The following is a 14,397-nucleotide window of genomic DNA, read 5'->3' on the forward strand; positions in this document are numbered from 1 at the left end:
TCATTTGAATAATTCACAATTTTTTGCATTTTTATTCTTAATAATTTGTAAATCTCAATAAATAAGGGAAATACAATATAGAGATTTAAATTATTAATATCTGAAATTCAACCCAGATCAATAAACCGTCTCTGCTGTAAACTTAACACAGTGTGTCTGGCCTCTTTTACCTTTGTATTTTTACCCACAAAAACACAGACAAAATTATATCAGTTAGATCGTGAGACATATTTTTAATGGAGTTGACTTGAGGTATTTATAGAACCGTTCGGGGAAAAAACTGAAAATTATCAATATACTGATTTTTTTTTCTTTTTTGAAAATAAACTTTTTGAAAATTGGCCTTCGTCATGCACACGGGACCGGTTTAACGAGTCTTCACCAAAATTTCGAGCCAATTTGATAAAAGCAGTAGATTCACAAAAAATAATGTGTGCTCTTACCAACCGTTGACATTTTCGACGATTTACATGTACATAACCCCTTAATTAATTTGGCAAGTCTCAGGGCCAGTACGCAGCTTCAAAGAAAAGGGATTAAGAATATATTTTCTAAATAACTTGAAAAGAACTATGTATAGCATAAGAAAAAACCAAAGATAAAAAAGCATGATTTTACGATTTTTCACTACCAAATATAATGTTTTTTTTTCCTTGGTTTGAATATGGAAAACAAATGTTAAAAAAGATAAAAATGATATCCCTTTTTTCTAAAAACGCCTCATTCTTTTGTTCTTTATTCTTAAAAAAACAAACTATCAAAATACAGCAATTCCATTTGCTCATTAGGTTGGCCTACATCGTGCTAGGGTGGTTCGAAAAATGGCTATTTTCGTCATTTTTCCGCTTTTAGCTGTCTTAGACGCAAAAAAGGTGATTAGTTTGGCTATTTGGGAAAAAAGTAACAAATTTCAAAAATCTAGCTGAACCGTACGTTTCCGAGATATGATTTTTTTTAATAAAAACAAAATTTTTCGACGCGTCACGCGCAAAAACAATGAGGAAAACGAGAAAAAGCCATTTTTTTCACCAAAACTGCGATTTTTCCCAAATAGCCAATAGCGTTTCTAAGACAGCTAAAATCGGATGAAACTCTCAGGGCCAGTACGCAGCTTCAAAGAAAAATTATTAAGAGCATAATTTCTAAATAAATAAAAATAAAACTATTAACAGCATTAGTAAAACAATAAAAAAATAAAACAGCTTAAAACATTAAATTTTATTATTTATTCTAAACACTTCCAAATATTAAGTTTTTGTACCTTGTTTTGAATAAGAAAAAACAATTAATAGCAAAAATTTAAATATGATTTATTTTTTATTACTTTTTCACTAAAAAACGCCTCATTCTTCGTTATTTATTTAAAAAAAATATCGAAGAGTTCATGCAAAAAAAAAAGTTTATGAAGTTTTCTTTTAATTTTGTGTACTCATATCAATTCTAAAAATCCAGGTTGATTTTTAAATTTGTCAATATTTTAATGTTTTTAATTTTAATGGAAAATCATCCTTTTTTCAATTTTTTGAAGTTATATTTGTAATTCTTAAAACATGTTTGTAATTGACTAAATGTTAAAACGTTTTGAATCTATTTTTGATGCGTACGAATTGTTGATACGTTATTTCATGTCATAAACTTAAAAACAAAATTTATCGAATAAAATAGTGAACAAACAACGTTAAACTTATTGTTAAGTGCTCATAACAAACTGAGTTTAATTGAATTGAAAATTAAACAATATATGGGTCATTTGAAGCGGAACAGCATTTAAAAATTACCATCTCCGATCCTGCTCAAATTTGGCAGGGCTGTTGATACTATCAAAACATGCAAGAATTCCGAATTTCATCCAAATCGGACCACCCCCTCCATTCTTGTACCTCCCCAAAAAATCTACTTTTTGGCGATTTTCGACCAAACCTCCTAGTTTCAAACGACGATAACTCAGGAACCACAAATCTTAGAGGGTCGGTCTTAAACTCAATTTTGAAGGAAATTGAACGTAGAATCCATTTCCGTGATCAAAATTTTGATTAATTTATTTTTTCTACCTGTATTGCGAAATTGAAAACTTTAAACGGCCGTATCTCAAAACACCCCAACTTATTTTTTTTATTTGACCTCACCATCGTGTTCCCCGGCCAATTTTACATAAGAATCACTTATCGACAGAAATGAATATGTTTTGTTCCAGAGATATCGAATTTTAAAGTTTTGTGTTTTCGAGATAACCTACATCAGCTTCATTCGCCGCATCTGCTGGAAGCACACAGGCGGACTGATCAATAACTGCTACCTGGTGTTCTGGGAAATGATTAATTTAATTTATATTTTTATAATTTTACGCAAATATTTATTCAAATGGCTAATATGGGAAATTCTAGTATGTTTGGCAGGTTAAGTCCTCGCTCCTAGTTTCGTCCAATTTGCTCATTTTCACTATTTAAACAACAAATTTTGCAAAACTTTTGGTTGAAACTTGCTTGTTCACTTCTTATTGAGTTATTTATCACTCGGTTTCAGTTAACCATTTTCGTGCAAAGTTGAGATGGAATGACCCATATTACAAAATTATTCAAAAGAAAGAGAATAATTTTTAAACGGCTTTTTGACAAAAAAATACAAATTTCGGGCTTTTCCCGATTTTTTTTGCAGATTTTTGAGAACTCCAGTATTTTTCCGGACTTTGGTGGCCACCCTAGCCGAAGTGTCATTGTGTTTGATGGGTGCGTTCGAGCGTACGAAACGCAGTTGTATGGACATTTTGTTGCAGGTGGGGGGGGGGGGGTCAACATTCATTTTTTTTTTGCGTTACGTAATAAAAGAACGCTCCCAATCGAGAAAATAAATCAAATATGGACCTGCTGACCTGCAGCGAACACTCAAAATCAGTACTTCTGATTTTGAGTGAAAGCAAGCCAGAGAGGGTGAATAAAAGTCTCAAAAAATTGTTCCACTCCTATGTTCTGCTATTCGTAAAGCGGGTCAAGGAACACCCCTTTTCGTGTGAGGTGCGTATTGGCTCTAAAATAAATGTTTGAAGTTCTTAAATAATAAAAAAAGATTACATTTCAAAAATTCAGAAATTTAGAACACCTAAAATTCTTGTCGATTCCGGCCGACAAATATCTAGTTTTTTTTTTGTTTTGAAATTCTTGAAATTTAGAATTTTTCAATCCTTTTTTTACACTTCTTCGCTGTACTGAGCTATCTTGTGACACGTTTGCTGTAAAAAGATAAGAAGTGTAACGAAATAGCACACGAGGGACGAGTTTTGTACATTATATAGCCCAAAGGTAGGTCAAGGACCTGTCTGGCTTTGGCTCTACGTTTAGGAAGAGCCGGAACATGGCCAGTCACCTCGGAATTTTGGCGAAATCTTAAAGGATGAATTAAAAAAAATGAAAATCTATCTTTTATGGTCTTTTCTCAAATTACAATTTTCTTTGGTAAGTACAAATCCTACTGAACCGAACCATAAAAAAACATTTTAAATTTTCTAATTGATTATTAAAAGCAAGCTAAACTCACACTGTAACCGATCCAGCAATTTGGACACCGATAATATCGCTAAATATTGTCCTGTTCTGTGCAATGGCCCGGCATAATTCACACGATGACACCAAACACCCGGAGCGACATAATCGAAACGCTCGCCTTGTGCCACCAGATGGCACTCTCTTCGTGTACGGCGGTTGTTGTCGGTTGTGTATAAACTGCCCATTAAAATTTATAACGAGGCTATTGCTGCTGTTTGGGGGAGGAGGTAAAATCTTTACTGCGTTAAAATCCTTGTCGGAAAAATGTGGAGAGGAAGGTGGTGTGGTAATTTCGGGTTATAGATTCTCACTGGTTGCTGGCTAGCGTATATTCGATTACACCGTCACCTGTACGTTCTGCACGACCGTCGAGTACTCGGCCTTCGAGGGCACCAGATAGAACGCCGGGTAGATCTCCGCCCCGCACGGACATTTGGTTGCTGGTGGAAATAGAAAGGTTAATCAACTTTCAATTTCAAGTCTAAAGGCAAGACCAACTCACCCATGACCCAGTTGAAGCTCCCCAGCTTGACCGTACACTTGGGACAGTACAGCCGGCCCTGGGTGTTGTGGAAGATGTCCGTCATCCAGGCGAGCGGCTCGATAAAGAAAATCTTGCGGCACATTCCGTCCTTCTCCGACGAGGACCGGTCGTGGCTGTGGTCACTTCCGATCGAGCTTCGCCGCATGTGTTCCGTCACGTACGACAGGCCATCCTTCGGAGGTTCCGACTCGGGTTCCTGCGCCACCGGTTCCTCTCCACTTCCCGTGGCCACCTCCTGGTCACCCTCTGCGTCGTCCTCCTTCACCACTGGCGGCGGTGATTCATCGCCCTCGGTGTCCGTAATGTCTCCCAGGGAGGCGTACTTGGCCGGCGATGACGTCGAGTGATGGCCGCCCGACGCCCCCGCGGGTTTCGGTTTGTGCATCAGCAGGTTGCTCTTGCGGGCGACCACCCGCCGGCATTTGCGGCACCGGTACACGATTGGTTCCGGGGATTCCTGCGTGACGGCCGGGTCCGGCTTGACCACGTCCATGCAGTTGACCGGGAGGCGCTTTGCTGGAAGGACAAAATTTTAAAAATGTTATACATTTATACATTGTTATACATTATACATTCAAAAGGCAAAGCAAATATTTTTTTCAACTCCAAGATTTTTGCCTTCCTCACCTTACTGAGGAAAGGCTTTAAAATCACTCGAAAAATGAACTTCTTAATTCGACCTCGTAGACCCAGCTTCATGTATACCTATCGACTCAGAATCAAATTCTGAACAAATGTCTGTGCGTGTGTCTGGATGTGAGTCCGTGCACCGAAAAATATGCACTCGATTATCTCCGGACTGGCTGAACCGATTTGGACCGTTTTGGTCTCATTCGATCCGTCTTGGGATCCCACAAGACCCTAGTTAATATCATAACGTTTAGTAAAGTACTTCAAAAGTTATGCTTAAAAAACGATTCTGGCTAAAGTTTGAAAGATTGTAAAAAGGGTGGTTTTTGTAAGAAAACCCATCGGATCATACATTTTTAGAAAGGTATTTTAAAGACCTTTCTAATGAGCCCGAAACATTGAAGATCTGATAACCCTATCAAAAGTTATGAGCACTTAAGTGTCATTTGTGCACATTTCAGAGGCCGGATCTCAAATATTTTGATGAAAAAGTTGTCCGGATCTATCATGCGACCCGTCGTTGGATAGGTAATCAAAAGACCTTTCCATCAAGCCCAAAAAATTGAAGATCTGATAACCCTATCAAAAGTTATGAGCACTTAAGTGTCATTTGTACACATTTCAGAGGCCGGATCTCAAATATTTTGATGAAAAAGTTGTCCGGATTTATTATGCGACCCATCGTTAGTTAGATAATTGAAAGACCTTTTTAATGAGCCCGAAACATTAATGATCTAATAACCTCATCAAAAGTTATAAGAACTTAAGTGTTATTTGTACACATTTTTGAAGCCGGATCTCAGATATTTTGATAAAGATTAGGTCCGGGTCAATCATGCAACCCATCCTTGGGTGCGTAATCAAAAGACCTTCTCAAGTTTCCTTTTATTTCTTCGTTGGGCCGAAATCGCCATCTAACCACACCATACTATAATTTGGCAACGGGACGGCAATTTCTCCAAGAATCTTTGGTGTCAATAAAACAAACGATATAAATTTTCACATATTTACTTGTATATTTACACACTTAGCATTTTTATTCATTTTCCTACTCGAATGTCCTTCCCTTTTCCTCCTCCTTCTTTACCCCATCGCAGCTCCACCACATTCATGCCCATCGTGGTGCTCCAGCAACTGCACATCCTCCGGGACCCAGGGAAAAACAATCTTCTTCGCAGTGATCAACATTGGCCAAATCGATCAGATTAATGCGGCCTCCCCGCACAAACATCTCGTCCCGCACCTTCTTCTTCAAATGAATCTGCGTCAATCAGCAGAGCGACTACTTCGACGTAATTCCGACAACCTGTCCGAGAAGAAATGGAAAGTAAAGTGACACATCTTCCAGCAAAAATCGCAAGAACCTACCTTTGGAAGCTGGTCGTCAGCTGGGCATTCTGGAAGTCGGAAGCGAGCCGCTCGATTTCGTCCCAATCGGAAGTCATCATGGACGAGAGGTTTCGCTTCGGTCAAAACTGTAAAATTCACAGGACCAGCTGCTGAAATCGCACAGACGGAAAAACAGCTCCAAACAAAGCTCCAAATCACACGAAGACGATGGCAAAACAAAAAGGGCAAAACAAAAAGATCTGTCAAACAGGGTAGTAACATTTTTTTGGTCGAAAACTTTTTCGAAGAAAATTTAATACATATGGGAAGGTGGGGCAAGACGACCATATGGGGCAAGAAGAACAACCGCTCGTACGGCCGTTATTTCTTTTACAATTTTTATATTTCCAGTATGAGGAATTGTTGCCAGCAATGCAATTAGTTGATTCTACCGCCAAAACGACGTAAACGCCACGGAACAGAAGATTGAATGGGTTTTTTTTAAACCGTCGTTTTCTTTCATTATTTGGAATGCACATAATATGGCTAAGAGTTTTTTTTTGTCATTTAGGGGAACAGCATCTAACTCCAACGTACCTCTAATATTAAACCATGAAAATCGCTGGTGTAGAGGGTTGCCATTTTCTACAAATGATGTCTTTGTCAAAAAGTGTGACAAAAAGTCTGCAGTTTTTTTAAATCGGATTTTATTTAATATCGGACGAAATTACTATATCTAGATTTTTAAGCGAAAATTGCATTACAATAGGTACACGCCCGAAATGTCAAATCCAACATTAGAAACAAAATGTGGCTGTCAAGTCACTGCATACTTTGTTTGTAATGTTGGTACCACTGCACAGTTGTCCGAAACCGAAATCTAGCGTGACAAAATTGATACCGGCCACACGTTAAGATTTAGAGCTTTGGTGTCTTCGGGACAAATGATCAGGGTCAATAGGGGCATCTTTTGGTATGGTGGGCATTAGGGTGGTCCAAATTTTAGGGTGGTTCAGAATTTTTATTTTGGCGGGATGACGAGATAGCGCTTTGGTGTCTTCAGAAAAGTTGTAGAGAACATCATTCTGAGCAACTTTGCTCAAGAGCTTAAAGCTCTATCTTCAAACGGGAAGTTTCTAGAGCCATTTTTGTAATTTAGGTTGAAGTGTTTATAAAAAAAATGAGTTTTTTGAATTTATCAACTCAGGCTTGTGTCGTAGCGAGTTGGTGTCTTCTAGACATTTGTAGAGCTTATCAAAACACACATTTATCTTCCAAGAGAGCAAAAATCGGATCTAGTGGTTGTAAAAGAAGAAACAAGTTTTGGCTGAAATATTTCAGGAATAAATTTAATTATTTTGTTGATTCCTGAAATATTTCAGCCAAAACTTGTTCTTCTTTTACAACCACTAGATCATTTTGTACATTTTTGAGCCCTTCTAGACAATTGTAGAGCTTGTCAAAATGAACATTTTTATTCCTGAAAAATGTATTTTGGTCAATTCTATCAAAAGTTATGGGCAAAAAACGATTAAAAAATGCTCATTTTCAAATTATTCAAATTAAGATTAAATAAGTTAAACAAAAAAGACCTCCGAGATATTTTCAGCAAATGTACTCTAAAATGTGTACTTTCAGATGCTTCTAAGAGCGAGGTCAAACTCTACCACCTTTTCGAGTTATTCACATTTCAAAATGGCGTCTTTTTCGTCGTATTTTGGCTATAACTTTCGTTTTGAAGGTCCGATTTTTGATCTCTTGAAAGATAAATGTGTGTTTTGATAAGCTCTACAAATGTCTAGAAGACACCAACTCGCTACGACACAAGCCTGAGTTGATAAATTCAAAAAACTATTTTTTCATAAACACTTCAACCTAAATTACAAAAATGGCTCTAGAAACTTCCCGTTTAAAGATAGAGCTTCAAACTCTTCAGCAAAGTTGCTCAGAATGATGTTCTCTACAACTTTTCTGAAGACACCAAAGCGCTATCTCGTCATCCCGCCAAAATAAAAATTCTTAACCATCCTAAAATTTGGACCACCCTAATGCCCACCATACCAAAAGATGCCCCTATTGACCTTGATCATTTGTCCCGAAGACATCAAAGCTCTAAATCTTAACGTGTGGCCGTTATCAATTTTGTCACGCTAGATTTCGGTTTCGGACCACTGTGCACTGGGAAATTTTTCGGGCGTGCATCAATCGTAACGCCATTTTCGCTTAAAAATCTGGATATATCAGAGGAAGGCACCAACCACCTAAAGGTGGATTAAGTAACGTTTTTTTCCAAGCAAATCAAGCATGTTTGAAATCGTCTGAAAATATTTTGAATATTAATACAATTCAGATGTTTTTAAAACAACCAACATATTTTTCGTTCAAACTTTAACTAATGATAACTGTTGCAAAACCATGCTATAACATCTTTTTTTTTTCAAAGTCTCCACACAAAAAATATCGATTTGCGTCTGCGACAAAATTAAGGGTAGCTTTTCACATGTGAAAGTCGGGAAATCGCTAAAATCCGAGAAAAATCGGTAAAAAGTCGGAATTTAGTGATGCAAATAACAAAAAAAACTTGGCGACGTTCGGTGAACGTAAACAAAAAGACGAAACGAACGAAAAATGAGCACTACTCAAGCAGACGCCCGAACGAGAGAACATGCTCTTTCTCTCGTTTTTCGTCTCTCTCTCTCTCTTAGCCTTGTGTTTGCTGCGTGGACACAGAAGTCATTTGAATGCGATCATGGCAGAGATGATCGGAATCTCGGTAGAATGTCAAACGACCGTTCTCTGCGCGAATGTATTTCTAGAGGGAGGTCAATGACTGTGTGAATGACTTTGCGTAGCACTCATTCGTTTGTATTAGGCAGCGAATGACAAACATGTTAAAGCTGCCTGAAATAAATCAACCACCACCACCATTCGTTTGTGTGTGAAACGAACGAAAGTAAAATTTCAAAATCTGTCACCTATCATAAAGTCGAAATTTTTTAAGCACTGCGATGGTTGATATTAACTCTATCATGGTAGCATGGTTGTAGGGTATAATGAGGACAACCTAGAAAAATATTTATAAAAAAATTACTTTTTATTTATTTTTATTTTTTTTTTATTTGTCTTAGGCCGATGCAAATATTTAAAAAAGTTTTTGTCCCTCGGCCCTGGCCGAGGTCAAGGGGGGGGGCAAAAAAATAAAAAAATATAAAAATTTAAATAACAAGCCATAGTCTGCACATTTAAATGAAAAATGTGTTTTAAAATGCATTTTACACTTGTTCAGTTGTTTTGCAATCATTAGTTTTCAAAAAATCTAAGATCTGACAAAAACAAAAATTGTATCGAAAAAAGATTTTGCATCGAAAATTTTCAAAAAATCTTAAGATTTTTTAATAAACCCAAACATGCTAAAAATGATTTAAAACCCAGAAGAATGTATTTTAATTTGATTTCAGCTGGTTGCACTTGAATTTTCATTGAAATTTTGAAGTTTATTGTAAAAATATTTTTTTGCCCCCTGATTTTTCGGGTCAATTTTGAAGGGGGGGGTGACAAAAACTTTTAAAAATATTTGTACCAGCCTTAGAGAAACAAAAAAAAATAACTTTTGAGATAATTTAAAGTATGAAAACAAACTAAAACTCATTTTTAAGTGTAACTCAAAATTTGCAAACTTTTCATTTTCTTGACTAATTTCACCATTTGAGATTTAGCAGGCCAAGGATTGATACCTAAGAGCATGCAATGGCACTGACCTTGTTGCGTGCTCTTCGGTTGACGTCCACGTAAGGAACATCCTGGAAGGAGCGTAACTAACTACATCCGTAGTTCTGTTAGATCATCCGAATTATCTTGATCAGAACAGTATAGCTCTGGTTCCTTGCGAGTGTCCTATTTTCTTACCTCCACGTTGGCTTGGTTTTCATGATGACCTATAGTCAAGGCACGAAATCGAAAAAGGGCTCATTTTCGTGTGTCTAACGGCAAATCATGTAACAGGCCAGGTTTTGATGGATCTAGACTAAATCGACCCCGCTGAGTCCGAAAATCGTGGTCACGAAGCCGAATTCCTTAAGGGAAGCGAGATATTCAAGATGGCGACCAATATGGCGGCTATATACAGAAGTTAACAATATCACAGTATAAAGGTTGTTGACGTGTCGATTTTAACTAATTTTGGGCCGCTTAACCCGAATATGACCATGAAAATCGGTCACGGCGACCCAGTAGCGTGTAATCCAAGATGGCGTCCAATATGGCGAAGAGAGAATTTTCAAGTATTTTTAAACAAGATGTAACAGGCTTGTGACCGATCAAATTTAACTAATTTCGGGTCGCTGAACCCGAATATGACCATGAAAATCGGTCACGGCGACCCAGGAGCGTGTAATCCAAGATGGCGTCCAATATGGCGAATAGTGAATCTTCAAGTATTTTAAACAACATGTAACCGGCTTGTGACCGATCAAATTTAACTAATTTGGGGTCGCTGAACTCGAATATGACCATGAAAATCGGTCACGGCGACCCAGTAACGTGTAATCCAAGATGGCGTCCAATATGGCGAAGAGAGAATCTTCAAGTATTTTTAAACAAGATGTAACAGGCTTGTGACCGATCAAATTTAACTAATTTGGGGTCGCTGAACCCGAATATGACCATGAAAATCGGTCACGTCGACCCAGTAGCGTGTAATCCAAGATGGCGTCCAATATGGCGAATAGAGAATCTTCAAGTATTTTTAAACAAGATGTAACAGGCTTGTGACCGATCAAATTTAACTAATTTGGGGTCGCTGAACCCGAATATGACCATGAAAATCGGTCACGGCGACCCAGTAGCGTGTAATCCAAGATGGCGTCCAATATGGCGAAGAGAGAATCTTCAAGTATTTTTAAACAAGATGTAACAGGCTTGTAACCGATCAAATTTAACTAATTTGGGGTCGCTGAACTCGTATATGACCATGAAAATCGGTCACGGCGACCCAGTAGCGTGTAATCCAAGATGGCGTCCAATATGGCGAAGAGAGAATCTTCAAGTATTTTTAAACAAGATGTAACAGGCTTGTGACCGATCAAATTTAACTAATTTGGGGTCGCTGAACCCGAATATGACCATGAAAATCGGTCACGGCGAACCAGTAGCGTGTAATCCAAGATGGCGTCCAATATGGCGAAGAGAGAATCTTCAAGTATTTTTAAACAAGATGTAACAGGCTTGTGACCAATCAAATTTAACTAATTTGGGGTCGCTGAACTCGTATATGACCATGAAAATCGGTCACGGCGACCCAGTAGCGTGTAATCCAAGATGGCGTCCAATATGGCGAATAGTGAATCTTCAAGTATTTTAAACAACATGTAACAGGCTTGTGACCGATCAAATTTAACTAATTTGGGGTCGCCGAAACCGAATACGACCATGAAAATCGGTCACGGCGACCCAGTAGCGTGTAATCCAAGATGGCGTCCAATATGGCGAAGAGAGAATCTTCAAGTATTTTTAAACAAGATGTAACAGGCTTGTGACCGATCAAATTTAACTAATTTGGGGTCGCTGAACCCGAATATGACCATGAAAATCGGTCACGGTGACCCAGTAGCGTGTTATCCAAGATGGCGTCCAATATGGCGAATAATGAATCTTCAAGTATTTTTAAACAAGATGTAACAGGCTTGTGACCGATCAAATTTAACTAATTTGGGGTCGCTGAACCCGAATATGACCATGAAAATCGGTCACGGCGACCCAGTAGCGTGTTATCCAAGATGGCGTCCAATATGACGAAGAGAGAATCTTCAAGTATTATTAAACAACATGTAACAGGCTTGTCATGGCGACCCAGGAGCGTGTAATTCAAGATGGCGTCGACAACTTGAAGATTCTCTCTTCGCCATATTGGACGCCATCTTGGATTACACGCTGCTGGATCGCCGTGACCGATTTTCATGGTCATATTCGAGTTCAGCTACCCCAAATTAGTTAAATTTGATCGGTCACAAGCCTGTTACATCTTGTTTAAATATACTTGAAGATTCTCTCCGCCATATTGGACGCCATCTTGGATTACACGCTACTGGGTCGCCGTGACCGATTTTCATGGTCATATTCGGGTTCAGCGACCCCAAATTAGTTAAATTTGATCGGTCACAAGCCTGTTACATCTTGTTTAAAAATACTTGAAGATTCTCTTCGCCATATTGACGCCATCTTGGATTACACGCTCCTGGGTCGCCGTGACCGATTTTCATGGACATATTCGAGTTCAGCGACCCCAAATTAGTTAAATTTGATTGGTCACAAGCCTGTTACATGGTGTTTAAAAATACTTGAAGATTCACTATTCGCCATATTGACGCCATCTTGGATTACACGCTCCTGGATCGCCGTGACCGATTTTCATGGTCATATTCGGGTTCAGCGACCCGAAATTAGTTAAAATCGACACGTCGACAACCTTCATACTGTGATATTGTTGACTTCTCTATATAGCCGCCATATTGGTCGCCATCTTGAATATCTCGCTTCCCTTAAGGAATCGGGCTTCGTGACCGCGATATTCGGACTCAGCAGGGTCGATTTAGCCTAGATCCATCAAAACCTGGCCTGTTACACGATTTGCCGTTAGACATGCTATTTTTGGGTTTTTAGCCTTGACTACTAGCTGGTGGCCTGTGGAAACGGATCGTAAACCTTTGACCACCGCGGGTCAGAGTCGAGACGACTAAAAGAAAGGGGCGCGACAATGTGGGAAAGGGAAGTAATTTGTGATTGTAGACGGTATTGTTTTGATTCGCAGTATGTTGAGTCAACTGCTGTGGATGTACCTGAAACATCGCACAACGGGGTTTCTCTTCTCTTCATTCTCAGCTACCACATATCTCCTATTTTTATTTTGCTCTTCTGATTCCCATTTCTTCACTGATTCTTCTATTTAATATCCATCATTTGATTTTGATTTTACTAACTTTTGATTCTCTTATCTCTCAAAGCTGGAAGCTGGAAGTGGAAACTCTTTTTTACCAATTGATACTGCTGTAACAAACTTTGTTTTTTTTTTCTCCTTAAAATATACTTTGCCTTAATGTACTAGTAATATCAAGTCCAGGCCTGCAAAATGTTTCCAACCCAGCGTACACATGAAGCAAACCAAAATGTCAGTTCACTGCTAGCATCTGACTGTAAGCCTACTGTGTCCGTTCAACCACTGCCGCCTGACTCGTGCCGGTCGGCTGCTGGAGAATGAGAGACGTGAAAAAATGAGCTACACTCACTCAATTTGTGTCGTATGACTGACTAGTAAAATCCTCTCTAAACACTAGTTTGACTATATTTAAACAATTGAATGATTCTAGACTGTGCAAAACACTTAAACAACCATAACTTATATTCAAAATTACATTTCCACGCATAAATACCAACTTTTTGTGTAAAAACTTGTTTCTTTATGTGTGTGCGTGCAACGTCGAATGAGCGTTGGTCGACTACTGTAGGTTTTACAGCGTGACGTCATTTGACAGCTCGCGTGCACTGTTTACATAGTCTTGCTCGTGTTCGTTGCGTGCGGTTCAAGAGTGTTTAAGTTCTTCAAAAATTGGCAAAATGCCTCGAAAATGTTTTGTGGATGACTGTGATCGGAGTGAATCGAGCGGAAAATTTACTTTCCACACAGTTCCGGAAAAACCGTGCATATCCATACGAACAATTTGAGCCTCAAACGCCGAAAACTGTGGCTTGATGCTTTGAAGAAAAAAGACGATTTCAAAGTTAAAAAATTTGTTTGTGGCAGGCATTTCGTCGGCGGTAAGTTGATATTTCTGATTGAATACTAATCAGATTATAGATTTTCATATATTTGTAGGAAAACCTTCTGCACTTTTTTGACGTGGATAATGTAGACTGGGTTCCGACGATCGATTTAGAATTGACGCGCAAGGACGAACTTCCCGACGATGATTCTTCCGACAGCTTGGACGAGCCTGTTCCCGCCTCCAACGGTTCGACTGCCAGGCTGCAACCGGATGGTTCTGTTGCACGAACAACAGGTCACCGGCCTTCAACAAACGGAGCGGTTAATTCAACTCACGACCGTTCACGGTCCATAAGCGAACACTCCGACATGTCTACAAGGGCCGGATCCGGAAACATGGAGTGCGGAGCCGATAATTCGACCCACGGCCGTTCACGTTCGATCAGTGAACGCTCCGACATGTCCTCCAAGGCCGGTCCCGAAGACATGGATACTGGAACCGATCATTCGTCCCACAGCCGTTCACGGTCGATCAGCGAACGCTCCGATATTTCCTCCAGGGCAGGATCCGGAAACATGGAGTCCGGAGCGGATAATTC

General features: G+C 39.0%; 1 protein-coding gene across 2 annotated transcripts in view; it reads right to left on the bottom strand.

The window, feature by feature from the left end:
* Window positions 1–3,853: 3,853 nt before the first annotated feature.
* Window positions 3,854–14,397, bottom strand: part of LOC6052586 (dual specificity protein phosphatase MPK-4) — a 41,718-nt gene continuing 31,174 nt past the window's right edge. For both annotated transcript variants that reach the window (XM_038263442.1, XM_038263441.1), the window contains exons 5-6: window positions 4,042–4,599; window positions 3,854–3,979 (exon numbers count right to left, since the gene is read on the bottom strand). In XM_038263442.1, coding sequence (XP_038119370.1) covers window positions 3,876–3,979; window positions 4,042–4,599 — 662 coding nt within the window. In that variant the 3' untranslated portion in view covers window positions 3,854–3,875. The remainder of the gene's footprint in view (window positions 3,980–4,041; window positions 4,600–14,397) is intronic.

The sequence above is a fragment of the Culex quinquefasciatus genome, chromosome 3 (genome assembly GCF_015732765.1).
Source record: "Culex quinquefasciatus strain JHB chromosome 3, VPISU_Cqui_1.0_pri_paternal, whole genome shotgun sequence".
NCBI lineage: Eukaryota > Metazoa > Arthropoda > Insecta > Diptera > Culicidae > Culex > Culex quinquefasciatus.